This window comes from Hoplias malabaricus, chromosome 13 (genome assembly GCF_029633855.1).
Source record: "Hoplias malabaricus isolate fHopMal1 chromosome 13, fHopMal1.hap1, whole genome shotgun sequence".
NCBI lineage: Eukaryota > Metazoa > Chordata > Actinopteri > Characiformes > Erythrinidae > Hoplias > Hoplias malabaricus.
The window spans coordinates 39,103,972-39,116,350 of record NC_089812.1 but is presented as its reverse complement, the minus strand read 5'-3'; the positions used below and the strand labels follow the sequence as shown (position 1 = coordinate 39,116,350).

The 12,379-nt window shown below is 42.7% G+C and overlaps 3 protein-coding genes across 9 annotated transcripts in view; all 3 read right to left on the bottom strand.

Annotated features, from left to right (window-relative positions):
• The window catches only part of smurf2 (SMAD specific E3 ubiquitin protein ligase 2), a 70,921-nt gene extending 66,765 nt beyond the window's left edge, over window positions 1-4,156 (bottom strand). The window contains exon 1 of the mRNA XM_066641611.1: window positions 3,784-4,156. Within this exon, the coding sequence (XP_066497708.1) occupies window positions 3,784-3,835 (52 nt within the window). The 5' untranslated portion in view covers window positions 3,836-4,156. The remainder of the gene's footprint in view (window positions 1-3,783) is intronic.
• A 141-nt stretch (window positions 4,157-4,297) lies between these two features.
• Window positions 4,298-9,095, bottom strand: kpna2 (karyopherin alpha 2 (RAG cohort 1, importin alpha 1)). Its single transcript, XM_066641613.1, has 10 exons — window positions 8,938-9,095; window positions 8,523-8,663; window positions 8,163-8,248; window positions 7,796-8,064; window positions 7,602-7,696; window positions 7,151-7,414; window positions 6,298-6,531; window positions 5,768-5,950; window positions 5,008-5,157; window positions 4,298-4,521 (listed from the first exon to the last, which is right to left on the bottom strand). Exons 1-10 carry the CDS (start codon window positions 9,001-9,003, stop codon window positions 4,432-4,434), a joined length of 1,578 nt encoding a protein of 525 aa, XP_066497710.1. The 5' UTR covers window positions 9,004-9,095; the 3' UTR covers window positions 4,298-4,431.
• A 1,413-nt stretch (window positions 9,096-10,508) lies between these two features.
• Window positions 10,509-12,379, bottom strand: part of bptf (bromodomain PHD finger transcription factor) — a 47,469-nt gene continuing 45,598 nt past the window's right edge. For 6 of the 7 annotated variants that reach the window (XM_066641604.1, XM_066641605.1, XM_066641608.1 and 3 more), the window contains one exon: window positions 10,509-11,235. In XM_066641604.1, coding sequence (XP_066497701.1) covers window positions 11,199-11,235 — 37 coding nt within the window. In that variant the 3' untranslated portion in view covers window positions 10,509-11,198. The other variant, XM_066641606.1, reaches the window with a different exon arrangement.

Sequence of the window (12,379 nt, the reverse complement as noted above, 5' to 3'; positions counted from 1 at the left end):
GAAACCCACGCAGACACAGAGAGAACACACCACACTCCTCACAGACAGTCACCCGGAGGAAACCCACACAGACACAGGGAGAACACACCACACTCCTCACAGACAGTCACCCGGAGGAAACCCACACAGACACAGGGAGAACACACCACACTCCTCACAGACAGTCACCCGGAGGAAACCCACGCAGACACAGGGAGAACACACCACACTCCTCACAGACAGTCACCAGGAGCAGGAATAGAACCCACAACCCCCAGGCCCCTGGAGCTGTGTGACTGCGACACTACCTGTTGCGCCACGGTGGCACCCATCCCAGCGTCATGTTATAAAAAAAGAAATTGGGACAGGGCATGTTTACCATTGTGTTGACTCACCTCTTTTATTTAACAACACTCAGTAAACATTTGGTAAGTGAAGGGATCTGCTACTGTTATATATACATAATGCATATTAGCAGATTGTAAGCAACACGCATTTGCTCCTGAATTTGACTTTCCAGGTCAGATCAAGAATGCTTGTCTGCTGTCAGTTTTCTTCACTGAGGTCATGAGTAAGCTCCTTGTAGAAAGATCACACATATACACAGCTTAATCAAGGAAGGTCAAACTAGGCCAAAGCTGTGAAAATCAACTATAGATTTGGTTGAATCCTACATTCTGAAACACCTTGCTAGTAATGGGAAGGTAACCTGGCTAAAACAACACGGCTCAATCTTAAACTGAAGCATTTCTCATCTCCACCTTGTTCCACCAGTAACCATGCTAGCTTCAATATTGCATTTGGCTGCTCTGGACCAATGGAAAACCCTGGAATTTGCCTCAGAGCTGATCCTGGATGGACATCAAACACAGACGCGGTCATCTCACTCACCCAGTCAAAACACACAGACCCTCAGGCTCGGTTAGCTGTGTATTCAAACAGCACTAACCAACCAAACAGACCTGAGAGCAAGAGAAGCAAAGAGGCAAAAAGCCAAAGGAAACCCCTCCAAGGCACAATGAAAAGGGGGCTAAGCTAATTGGGATAGAACTAGACGACAAATGCTGACTCACCGTCAGTGTTGTAGACTTCATAGGCCAAATGGAAATAAATGTTTTTACTGTAAAGTGCTACTCACATGACTCATAACCATAACAAGCTACAACGTTTGATTTCACTTTATGATCATAAAGTTCAGCTTCCTAAATATGATATTTGAAGCGTCACAGAGCAGGCGTTTAAGCACCAATGATTTACAACACTCTGCCAATAACATTTAAACATTTTAAAGTTGTTTAAGTTCAAACTGTTAAAGTCTAAGCAGCAGCTCTATGAAAGTGTCAATCAAATAAATCCAGTGGAGTTTGAGTTCCTAACTTGTGTTTGTTGAGAGTCAGAAAACATGTTATTTCTTACTAATTGAAGGAATAAGGTTTAAAAGACCGTTGGTCCCCCCCCCCCAGCGGTGTTGGGAAACTCTAGTAGGCGTCTTGCCTGTGACGTAGATGGTGGACAACAACTCTAGAAGCTGCACTTAATTTAATGCAGAATGAGGAAAAGGGGTGTTGTTTTTGGCTGCAATCATTCAATGTACAGTGGGACATCTGTGAACAAATGGCCCAAAGATCCCAAAATATCCAGAAAATGGACTAAATTTGTCCACTTTAAACGGGCACTTTGGAAAGGACCCTCCGCTCACTCCGTTATCTGTAGCTCATTTCACTGGTGCTTTTCCAACACTATGGGCATGTAAGGACACCAACGAAAGGTGTTGAAGAGCCTCTGTAACATGGAGGTAAACAGGGTGAGGACACTCACTTCGCCTGTTTTAGTTGGTGTTAGTTAACGTTAGCTTGACTCGCTAAACTCGGTGGCTCAGATTATACTCGGCTACGTAGCTGCATTACGGAGGTTTATAGTGTCGGATGAATTCGAGTTCGACTTCGATCACATTTACAAGAATAACGGTACCTCTACATTTGAGCTCGGGTTTTTCCGTCAATTTAATAAAATTGTCAGTTTTAAAGCAAATTAAGCTGCTATTTTCATTTTAATTCATACTTATATCTGTCAGTAACTACAATAATGTGGAATATTCATGGAGGTCCGTTACGTGGTGCTTTTAAGCAATAACTGTGCACTGTAATGTTTAAAAAGTGGTCTAAAATATCTATTTTTCATTTTTATTAAGAACTATAAGAAATCCCCAAAATTCTGAGGCTTTAAATGTGGCTGTAGATGAAACCCCACTGACAAAACATTAAAAAGACCTCTGCATTTACGCATTGTCCATTTAAACAGTGCCACTGACTGTCAGTGCACTTTGTAGTTTTACAATAACACAGTGGTCCACTCCTTTTCACCCTGCTCTTCAGTGGTCAGAAACACCACAGGACCAACAAGCAAGGATTATCTGGACAGCAGATCAATTCCCACACTGCAGTAACACTAAGGTGGAGCGGATGTGCTACTGCATGTTGAGCTGGCACTTACTGGATCAGACACCGCAGTGCTGCTGGAGATTTTAAACACTTCCATGTCACTGCTGTACTGAGAAAGTAAAAATGGCCGGTGGTCAGCATCCAATGACCATTGATTAAAGACTAGAAGGTGACCTGCTCTTAATATCTTACAAGGGGGACACATACTGTAGAGGTCAGAGAGTGAGCAGTGTTAAAATAATATATATTTAAAAAAAACACTCCAGGAGCAGTGCTGTGTCTGATCCACCACTCAGGGTCATTTTAATGCTGAGAATGATCCGCTGCCCCTGCTCTCTGGTGGTCCTAACCAATGTGGAGGGTAACAGGACTAATGCCTGTTCTTGTTTAACTACAAAGTGCATATTTATGGTAAGTGCAGCTGATTTTAAAAATGAACAATTAGTGTAGAACCCAGAGGGGGGTGTGGGTTACTGTTATGACTGACCGTTGCGTGTAAACTGATTGTTTTAACATGACAATAGTAACAGACCTTGGTAGCTACAATAGCCCTCCTCGAAAACGGGGGCATTTAGTCTGGACAATGAGACGTACAGGAACAATCTCAAGTGACTCTGAGCGTTATTCGATTCGACTAAAGACAAAAACCAAGGACGCCGACATTGTACCATTAAAGAAATTAAATTTAACAAGGGTTTTCTTCAGAAAGGTCGCCTCTCTACGTTTTCATGGGAGATCTGTAACCCACAGACAAATAAAGCGTGATAAACAGCCACTTCCATGTTATAAACGGGGATCGGATTCACAGAGTCAAACTAACAGCGCCTAGTTAATGAACCACGTTAAAAACGTAGTGACTTTGGGGGGGAACCGTGCAGGTTTTCGCCTAAAACAGTCAACTTCACAGCGAGCGAACTCAACGAAACTCGTTACAGTGGGGTTCTTAAACGTGGACACTTCATAGACGTAAATTAAAGCCCAAACAATGTTCTATCTGGAGTAAAAAAAATGAAAAACGGTTAGAACAGCGTTCACCACAACAGCTTTCAACTGCTCTGTGGAGCTAGCCGCGCTAACCCTAGCAAGACTCGCTAGCTCTCTACAGCTCACAAACTCGCTCACTGAACCAGCCCAAAACGAAGTAGTTATTACCAGCTAACGGTCTAAAACGCTGTAAACGTTTCCCCAAAACACACGAAGCTAAAACGCTAAAGTGAGCTTAACCTGCTTTTTTTCAAACTCCCCGTTCCACCTTAAATGCTGCAGCAGCTCCATTCTGAAACGGCTACCATTTAAGGTGGAACAGAGAATTCGAATAAGCAGCTACCGCCAGCGTCGTTTGTTTTGCTTTAACTTTGCTCACCAGTTAAACGTAGTTTCACGGGTCCATTTCTCCTTCCCCCTTGATTAGACATTTCCTTTAACTTCCCAGCTTTGTCCGCAGAACTCCGTTGAAGATCCCGTGTTCCTGGGGTGTTCTCACGCTGTCCCTTTCCTCACAGTGCACGGAGGATAATGGAGTCTCTCTGTTGTGGCCCGGATGTGCACAGAACTGCCATATCTGCCGTGGCTAAACTCAACGCGTAGTCTTCTTTCAAATCTATAGCTACTCGGCCTGGAAAGCTACCCGTTAATCCGTTCAGAGGCTAAGCACTGGCGCTACTGAATTCGAAGCTAGCTCTATTGCCCCCCACAGCACGCAGAGAGACTGCGAAAAGTTGGGCAGATCCACAGCAACTGAGGGAGCCTTCTGGCATATGTTCAGCTCAGGGGAGGCCACCAAAGCTTCTCAACACTGACATCACTGACTCCTCCTCTGGAAAGCTGTCCCCAGCCTCACGATTAAAAACCAAAGTAGTGAAACCCCACACCATCTGTTTAATGGTTCCTTTATTTACAAAGTAATAAAAATCAGACAGTTTCATATGTACAATAGTGAACAAACGTTAGAAAAAGGTCCAATCACACAAACACCGGACAACACAATAGCAGCGGACAAAACAAGAGATGCCTAGAAGTTGAAAGTGCCTTGATTTTGGTTGATCTGGAACTCATAGCCTTCAGCTGTAGCTTCAGGGGCCACACACTCATCCTCTTCCTCCTGCAATAATCAAACATGTTAAAACAGAAGTAGTATAAGCTCAACACAGGGAGAATCTCAAAATCATTGACCGTAAGTCCGGGCGGAATTTCACAAATGTCCGGGATTTTATTTTTCTAGAGGCGTTTCGTTCACAAACTAGTCCCGCCCTCCCCTACTCCGTTTGGTTCGCTTGAGTGAGAAGGGGGCGTGGTGAAGTAGCCTAGAATCTTGTGATTGGACAGTGACTGTAGAGCTACCGTTATTGGTCGATAACCTTCTCTGTAAACATTTAATTGGTCAGTCTGCACGTCAGTAGTCGCTACTAGTTTCCTCACTACCATAAAATCATAGAGGGTTTCCTGGGCAAGCGTCACTAAAAATGTTAACATAAACTGTGTGTGGGTAATACATTGTGATTCCCCATTTAAACAGATCACACCCCCCCAAAAAAAAAAAAAAAAAAAAAAAAAAAAAAAAAAACGACATCAGCAACAGTGTACTTGCCTCGCCTGAGAAGTATTTCTCAATGAGGTTGAGCGAGGCCTTATACACCATTTCATTTTCATGGGTTTGCAGAGCTTCAATTTTATCCAAGCCACCACACTCTTCAATCATCAGACACAGCTTATCTGTCTCACCGATCTTCTCACCAGCCTAAAAAAAAATAATTGTTAAAATACCGATAGATGTACAAAACAATCCACAGTACAGCTGCAAGATGTAGCATTTAAAAAAAAAAAAAAAAAAAAGTCCAATTCTTTATTTTAAAAGCATGTTGTTATTCTCTAGACACTACAAACAATGCAACAAGATATTCTTCCATTCAAAGCCCTTTATTTGACTGGACCTTGACTGAAGTTTTATGATCAACTTCTACCTAATGCCAAGACACTGCACAAATTAAACCTTTTCCTGGAATTTAATCTTTCAGTTAGTAAATTAAAATATAAGGATTTCTAAAGGCAAATTAAATAGGTCATGCTAATTGGACCCTGATGTGCAGAGATGAGTTCATGAGCGTATCCAAAAAAATAAGAGACAGCATTCAGTAACACTCCTTCCATTCTACAAAGAAAATCACAAGCCAAAACCATTTGGTAAGGCATGCTGAAAAGAGAGGCTGCAGTGCTAAATTATTATTATTAAATCACTGCAATTAATCCAAAATAAATAACTGTTCGGTGTATGTTTAGAGAAGTGTTTAATACACTTATGCACCAAGCACAGACATCATGTTTGAAAATCTTTACCAAGAATAACTTACCAAAAAGATATTACTGATTGCATCCAAAATTACTAAAATGGTCTTGCTGTCTTTGACAGACAGCAAATTCAGTAGTGGCTCCAGGACATTTGCCTGAACAAGATATACAACTTGCTCAATGGTGCCCCCACTGGTGAAGTTGGTCACTGCCCACACTGCCTCTTTCTGGGTTTTGTAGTCACCCTGGATGGACAAGGCAAAGGGGGAAGGATATTGGGTTTATTTCCTCATTGCACGTGTTCAATTACAAACTTGTACCAAAAACATTCTCACTGCTTGTTCTTGCTAGATGTAACGCCTTATAAAATTAAAGACTTAACACCAATCCTGGAGCTATTCCACAAAGCACATTAGCAAAATAACATAGGCCTTAAGTCCAAAGTCAAGCCCATCCAATAGAAAAAAAGCTGAGGGACAAGCCTTAAGTTATCCAGCTAAACAGAAATCCTGCTTTGTGGAATACCACCGATGACTTATATATCTAATATTTACATTTTGTTCAGGCTTTCCTCATCACACACAGACCATACCCGTTTGAGAATCTCCACAAGGTAGGGCACCACACCAGCATTGATAACCTCCTGGATCTGAGTGTCTTTGCCTGCGGTGATGTTGGACAATGTCCAGGCAGCCTCCTTCTGGATGTTGTTCTTGTGGTGCCGTAGCAAGCTGGTGAACATGGGAAGAGCTCCTGCGTCCAGCACTGCTTGGGTCTGTTCATCTGTACCAGTCACAATGTTGCCAATGGTCCGCAGCGTGGGAGTCTGGGGGTAGAACAGTGTGTAAATTTATTTTTTGCTGATGGTCAGCTGATACAAAGCAAAAAGGGAATGGTATTAGTATTGTTCGCCCTGATGTCTGACATCCTACATTACTCCACCCAACTCCTACCGGAGTATTATACTTATAAAAGGACATTCATTCATTGTCTGTAACCGCTTATCCATTTGAGGGTCACGGTGGGTCCGGAGCCTACCCGGAATCACTGGGCACAAGGCAGGAACACACCCCGGAGGGGGCGCCAGTCCTTCACAGGGTGACACCTATGGACACGAGTCGCCAAGTCACCTACCAATGTGTGATTTCGGACCTTGGGAAGAAACCCATGCCGATAAACTACTCACAGACAAGTCACCCGGAGCGGGGCTCAAACCCACAACCCTGGAATCCTGAAGCTGTGTGACACCCTCCCTTATAAAGGACAATACATCTTTTAATTGTTTTGCATAGCGGTAATCTTTTGCTTCTAGAATATTTAGAAATATGGTGAGATTTAATGAAGAGAAACATTTGAGAAGCAAATGACGGGAGATATATGCTAGTCATTTGAAACGAATCCAACTTCAGTAACCTCCAACTACGATCTTGCAGTTGAGAGCTTACCACAATCGAGAGCTCTCCCGAGCCCAGCATCTGCACCAGACGTGGAACCACACCAGTTTGGACCACCACCTCAATCCTGTCATTTGGACCATCTGTCAGGTACGAGACTGCCCAGCAGGTGTCAGCCAGCACCTCCTTATCATTGTGGTGCAGGAGGCGGATGAGGGTGGGGAGGATCTGACGCACCGCATCCAGAGGAGGTGCAGGATTCTTGTTACGACACAGGTTAGATAAAGTCCAGGTGATGTTCCTCAAGTACCCAGACTGCCAAAGGAGAAAGGGGAGATAAGAAAAATGAGTAGGATTCCGCCATCTAGTGGTAGGAGGGAAGAACTACAATTCAAATTTTTAGTTCCACACTATGACAAAAGGCTCCAATTACTTTTTTTCCCTGCAAATATTCCAAGCCAAAAAAATTCAGAGGTAAACAAGCATTCATTAGTTAACTTACCGCCAACACAGACAGGTCAGGGACAGCAAGCAGACTCAGAAGTGGAGCGACGGCACCATGCTTAATGACCTTGTCTCTGTATGCAGAACCATCACCTACAAGAAATAGACCACAAATCCAATTTAACTCAACTTACTCAAGTAATAACAGTGCAGGTCTGGTATAGGCGTGACCAACTACAACCCTGTACTCACCAGCAATATTTCCCAGGGCCCAGACGGCTTGCTCGCTGATATGAGGGTGGGGGGACTGGATGAGATTGATGAACGCAGGAACAGCCCCTCCTTCCACCACTGCTGCAGTCTGGTCAGATGTTCCAGACGCGATGTTAGTCAAGGCCCAGGCTGCTTCAAACTGAATAGGGGGAGAATCCGCTATGCCCAGGAAGCTCACAAATTTTGGGATTAAGCCAGCACTGATGATTCTGTCAATGGGTGGATGTCTCTCTCTTGACAGCAGTTTCCTAAACATGCCAAAACAGAATATATGGTCACAGCATGAACACACACAGCTATTTTCTACAACAGACTGGACACGAGGCAGCTAGCATAAGCCACTCACCTTGCAGCTTGGGTCGCTTGCATCTGCATTTCAAGACTGTTACTGTTCACCCCATTAACGATCTCATCCACTGTCCAGTGCTGAGCCTAGATCAATACAGAATACACATTACTGCACTAAATAAAATAGAGATGTACCCTGGCAGAAGTCTGAGTCATATGTCACATCGTATGCTTAAATACTCAGAGCTGTACTTCTGAACAGAGGTGAAGGGGGAGTAATCCACTTTTCCTGGACCCTTCATACAGATTACTTTAAGAATGTTAGAGTTTAAAAAAAAAAGTATATTAATAATGAGTCTTCAAATTAAAGCTTAACTTCTGACTGAGTGTAAATGCAGCCATATAAAAAGGCAGGTACCTGGCAGTTCTGACTTTTCTCTTGAAGAGGGGAGGTCGCTTCGTCAGGAAGGACAGTCACATTTCTCCTTTTCAGAATCTGATCATCTTTCTTCGCTTTCCGAAGCTCCACGTTCACCTCAATCCTCCGACGCCTGAGCTCCTAAATATACACCAGGATCAACCCAAACTAGTCACTTCCCGAGGCTAAAACCCACTTTCTCATCAAGAGAGTTATTCTAACTTCCCGGTCCACCTTAAAACGTGCAGGAGCTCCATTATGGCGCCTTGAGCTGCTTCGCGTAACTGGGGCATTTAAGGTGGACCGGAAAATTCGAAAAAACGGCTGACGAATAAGAACTAAAAACGATTTATATTTTATAGAGCAAGACTCCCAGTGTTGTTTGATGTATTTTACAGCTCGTGTTCACACTTACGCTTGCGTCTTTTCCTTTGTTTTTGAACTGGTTCAGACGAGCGCTGTTCTCGTTCGCAGCAGACATTTTCTCTAACAGCAGTGAACTGAGCCGTGAGCCAAAGGGTTGCTAAGCTACAACCAAAGAAGAGAAAGATTAACGTTTACTATCAAAATGAACGCTGTAGCCGGTCCTAAATCACATGGGGAACCGTACATATAAAAATAAAACCCTGCACATGAGAACTCATAAGAGTGAGTTTATATTATTTAAACATTTTCTAATACACAGCTTGTCACAGAATAGCTAGCTAATTCGGTTCACAATACTAATTATAATAGGTAATAAACAGTGTTGTTCGCTTACAGTTATTATACATACGCTAAACGGTTACATTAACACCACTCACCGTCGTCCTCCAAAGGAACTGTGCTCTGAGACTGCAGTACAGACCTTTAAATTCGCGCTCTGGACGCTCCTATTGGTCGGTTTGAGCGAAAGCATCATCCCATTGGACTGGTTTGAAAAATCACAAGCCAAAAAAGGGGCGGTGTTATCGCGAGATAAAACGAGAAATTGCTGTTTAAACTACAACAGCACCAGGGCTAGGTCTCAGCGGCTTCTCGCTCACTAATTAGCGCACTAGCTAATTTAGTTAAAAATTTGTCCTTTTCTCCCAAGTAGTGCAGTATGTGTTACACGTAGTATATCTGTAATGAAAACAATTTTGTAGATAAAACGTCCTAGTAGATTTATTTTTCTGTTGAGCTTCTGTTTTGTGGAAAAAAGATGTTTTAAAGCTTGAGTAGGGGCTCAGTCATAAAAAGAGTTTGTTTATATCTTTATATAATCTTCATTCAGACTGAACTGAATAATTTTGTCCTGTTTACCACATTACCCTCGGAGATGCCGTGATGTCCCATGCACAGAGACTCATATTTGAAGAGACCTTCGCAGGGAGGGGGAAAAAAAAGACAGAGCTAGAGGTCTTTCTAATAAAGTGGTTGGATAAAACCAGAGCAAAGAATAGTAATATAGTATAGAGTGAGATATGGGGTAGGTGGATTGTGGATGGTGAGGCACTGTGCTCTCCTCCTTTCCTCTGACTTATTAAGCAGCATTCATGTTTTAGAGTGGTGGCTTTGGAAAGAAGGCTGAATAGAAAAGATTTATTGGGGCTATGGCTAGTGTATATTAGAGATATGATCAAGTGAAATCATTCCTCATCAAATTCTCCACAAATCAGAGTTTATTTGACCCTTTAGAGAGAGGAAAGGGTCAATATAATAACAGTACCAAGCATAGGGCCGCACAGTGGTGCAGCAGGTAGGTGTCACAGTCACAGGGTGGTGGATTGGTGACTCAAAAAAGTGTCCGTAGGTGTGTGAGTGAATGTGTGCTGCCCTTTGAAGCACTGGCACCCCCTGCAGGGTGTATTCCTGCCTTGCGCCCAATGAAACTGTTTAATACTTCCAAAAGTTCAAAGATGTCTAGAATCTATGCTTAGGGTGCAGTGAAGATTGTCTGGTGTCTTGTGGTGGCTGTTTACTCATTTCCAACTTGTTGAAGAAACATGAAGCCAGGTTCGTCAGTGTGGGAAAGAGACCGCTGCCCTTTCCATTTATTTATGTTTCATATACATCAATATTTCTTCAGCTGTAATACAAAAAAAGGAAAGAAAGAAAAAAAAAGACATACAAACAGAATGCCTTCCAACTATTCTTGGTTTTTGCTGTTTCAGTCCTTACTGCATTAATAACGGTATACTATTCTTTTAGGCATCCTGCACCCCCAACCCATCCCCTGGCCCAACTGTTTGACAAACACAGTCGGATGTGGCTAGCGTCCATGTAACTCTTGACCGTGTTCTTCTTTGTACATCATGTGGAAAAGATGTTATTGTCATGAAAAACAGATTGATCTGACCTGAATTATGCAAACATAATTTTAAAAAAAGGGAGGGGGGCAAAAGGGCATCCCATTCAAAAGTCATTGCTTTGAGGTAACAATCGTTACGAAATGCTTGAGATGTAATTCCTCCATCGTCAGAGAGCAGGGCAGGTCAATGAGAACGTCCTTTGCACTGCGATGCTTTGCGATGCTGGTTGACGGGAAGAACCATCATTTGAAGGAGAACGAGAGAATGGAGAATGTGTGGGGCGTCAGAGAAGATGCCTGGGTCCAATCTTTTGGGTCAATTGTTCAAAGTGTGCCCCCCCCCACCCGCCAATAAACTCCCTCAAAAAAATCCTTTTGGACGTGTGTTAACACGTGGTTATATTCTATGATGCTGAAGACTGTAGTTTGTTGTTATGAGACCTACAGAATACAAAAGAGAGCAAACTGAAGTGATGTTGAGAGACCTTTGACGTATTTATTGAACAGCAGTGATGCAAGTCCACGAGACAGACGAAATGAAATGAAACAGAAAAAGGACACATGCACACACAAAGCCAGAAGGGTGCTACAGAAGTGGGAGAACACATGGCAGCCATGTTGGCATGATCTGCAGGGAATGCCTTTCAGTCGGTTATCAATATGTTTTTCGATTTGCCCCTTTTCTGCAGTTCAGACCAGTTTTACAGACGAAATCAAAATGCCCAAACAAATCTCTTATTAGCCTACTAGCTAATTAGAATGTGCTTTCACAGTAAGTAGGTCTAGCTTCACAGAACATTGGAAAACCCCTCTTTCTTTGTGAGAACACTTACATTTAATGGGATGTCGTTTAAAATCATATTTGTTCGTGAGAAAAGTCTCATCGGTAGAACAGATTGCACATGGTCCTTTTTGTCTAGAGCTAATGGAGTGGTGCTGGCAACTTTCTTGGCTATTGCAGAGTTGGGAGTCTTGCCCAGGGACACGCATATATCATACTGTGTGTATTCACTAGTTCTCCGTGTGGCAGTAACAAACCAAGTGCGCAATGAGGAATAACAAATGTAATTTGAACAGGACTTGTGTGAACATTCTCTAAAGCCAGTCCCACGGAACGGTTCCTAAGAACCAATGGGACGAGCACGGTTCGGTCATCGTTGTGGTTTACTCTCAAAACCTAAAGGAAATCTTGCACTCGTACAGTGACAGAGCCTCAAGACTCCACAACTTCACTTTCAGAAAATCCCCATGGTCATAATATCATCCTTCACAAAAGGATTTAGAAACATATGCAAAAGACACTTATTTATATATAAACCTTTTTGTTTAATTACCATTACATTGATCTAAATTTCGTTGGTGAGTACTCAGCTTTAAGTTACAGCTAGTTCCATCTATAAGAGCGCGAGTGTTCAATACGGACAACTAAACACAGAATGAGTGAACTGGTAAGGCTGGCGAAGAGCCAAATGACATTGGAGTCAATATATATTACAAATAAAATATACACAACATGGTATTAGTGCCAGGGTAAACATCTTTGAGTAAGAAACAGAAATCGTTGTTGGGCAAAATTACAATTAAA

Bases quoted from the DNA above. Each gene is read 5' to 3' on its own strand.
- kpna2 (XM_066641613.1), bottom strand. From the start codon at position 9,003: ATGTCTGCTGCGAACGAGAACAGCGCTCGTCTGAACCAGTTCAAAAAC. The intron at 6,532-7,150 runs GTAAGCTCTCAA...TTCTACCCCCAG, and splicing joins CGGGAGAGCTCTCGATTGTG to ACTCCCACGCTGCGGACCAT. The intron at 5,158-5,767 runs GTAAGTTATTCT...ATTTTTTTTTAG, and splicing joins CAATCAGTAATATCTTTTTG to GCTGGTGAGAAGATCGGTGA.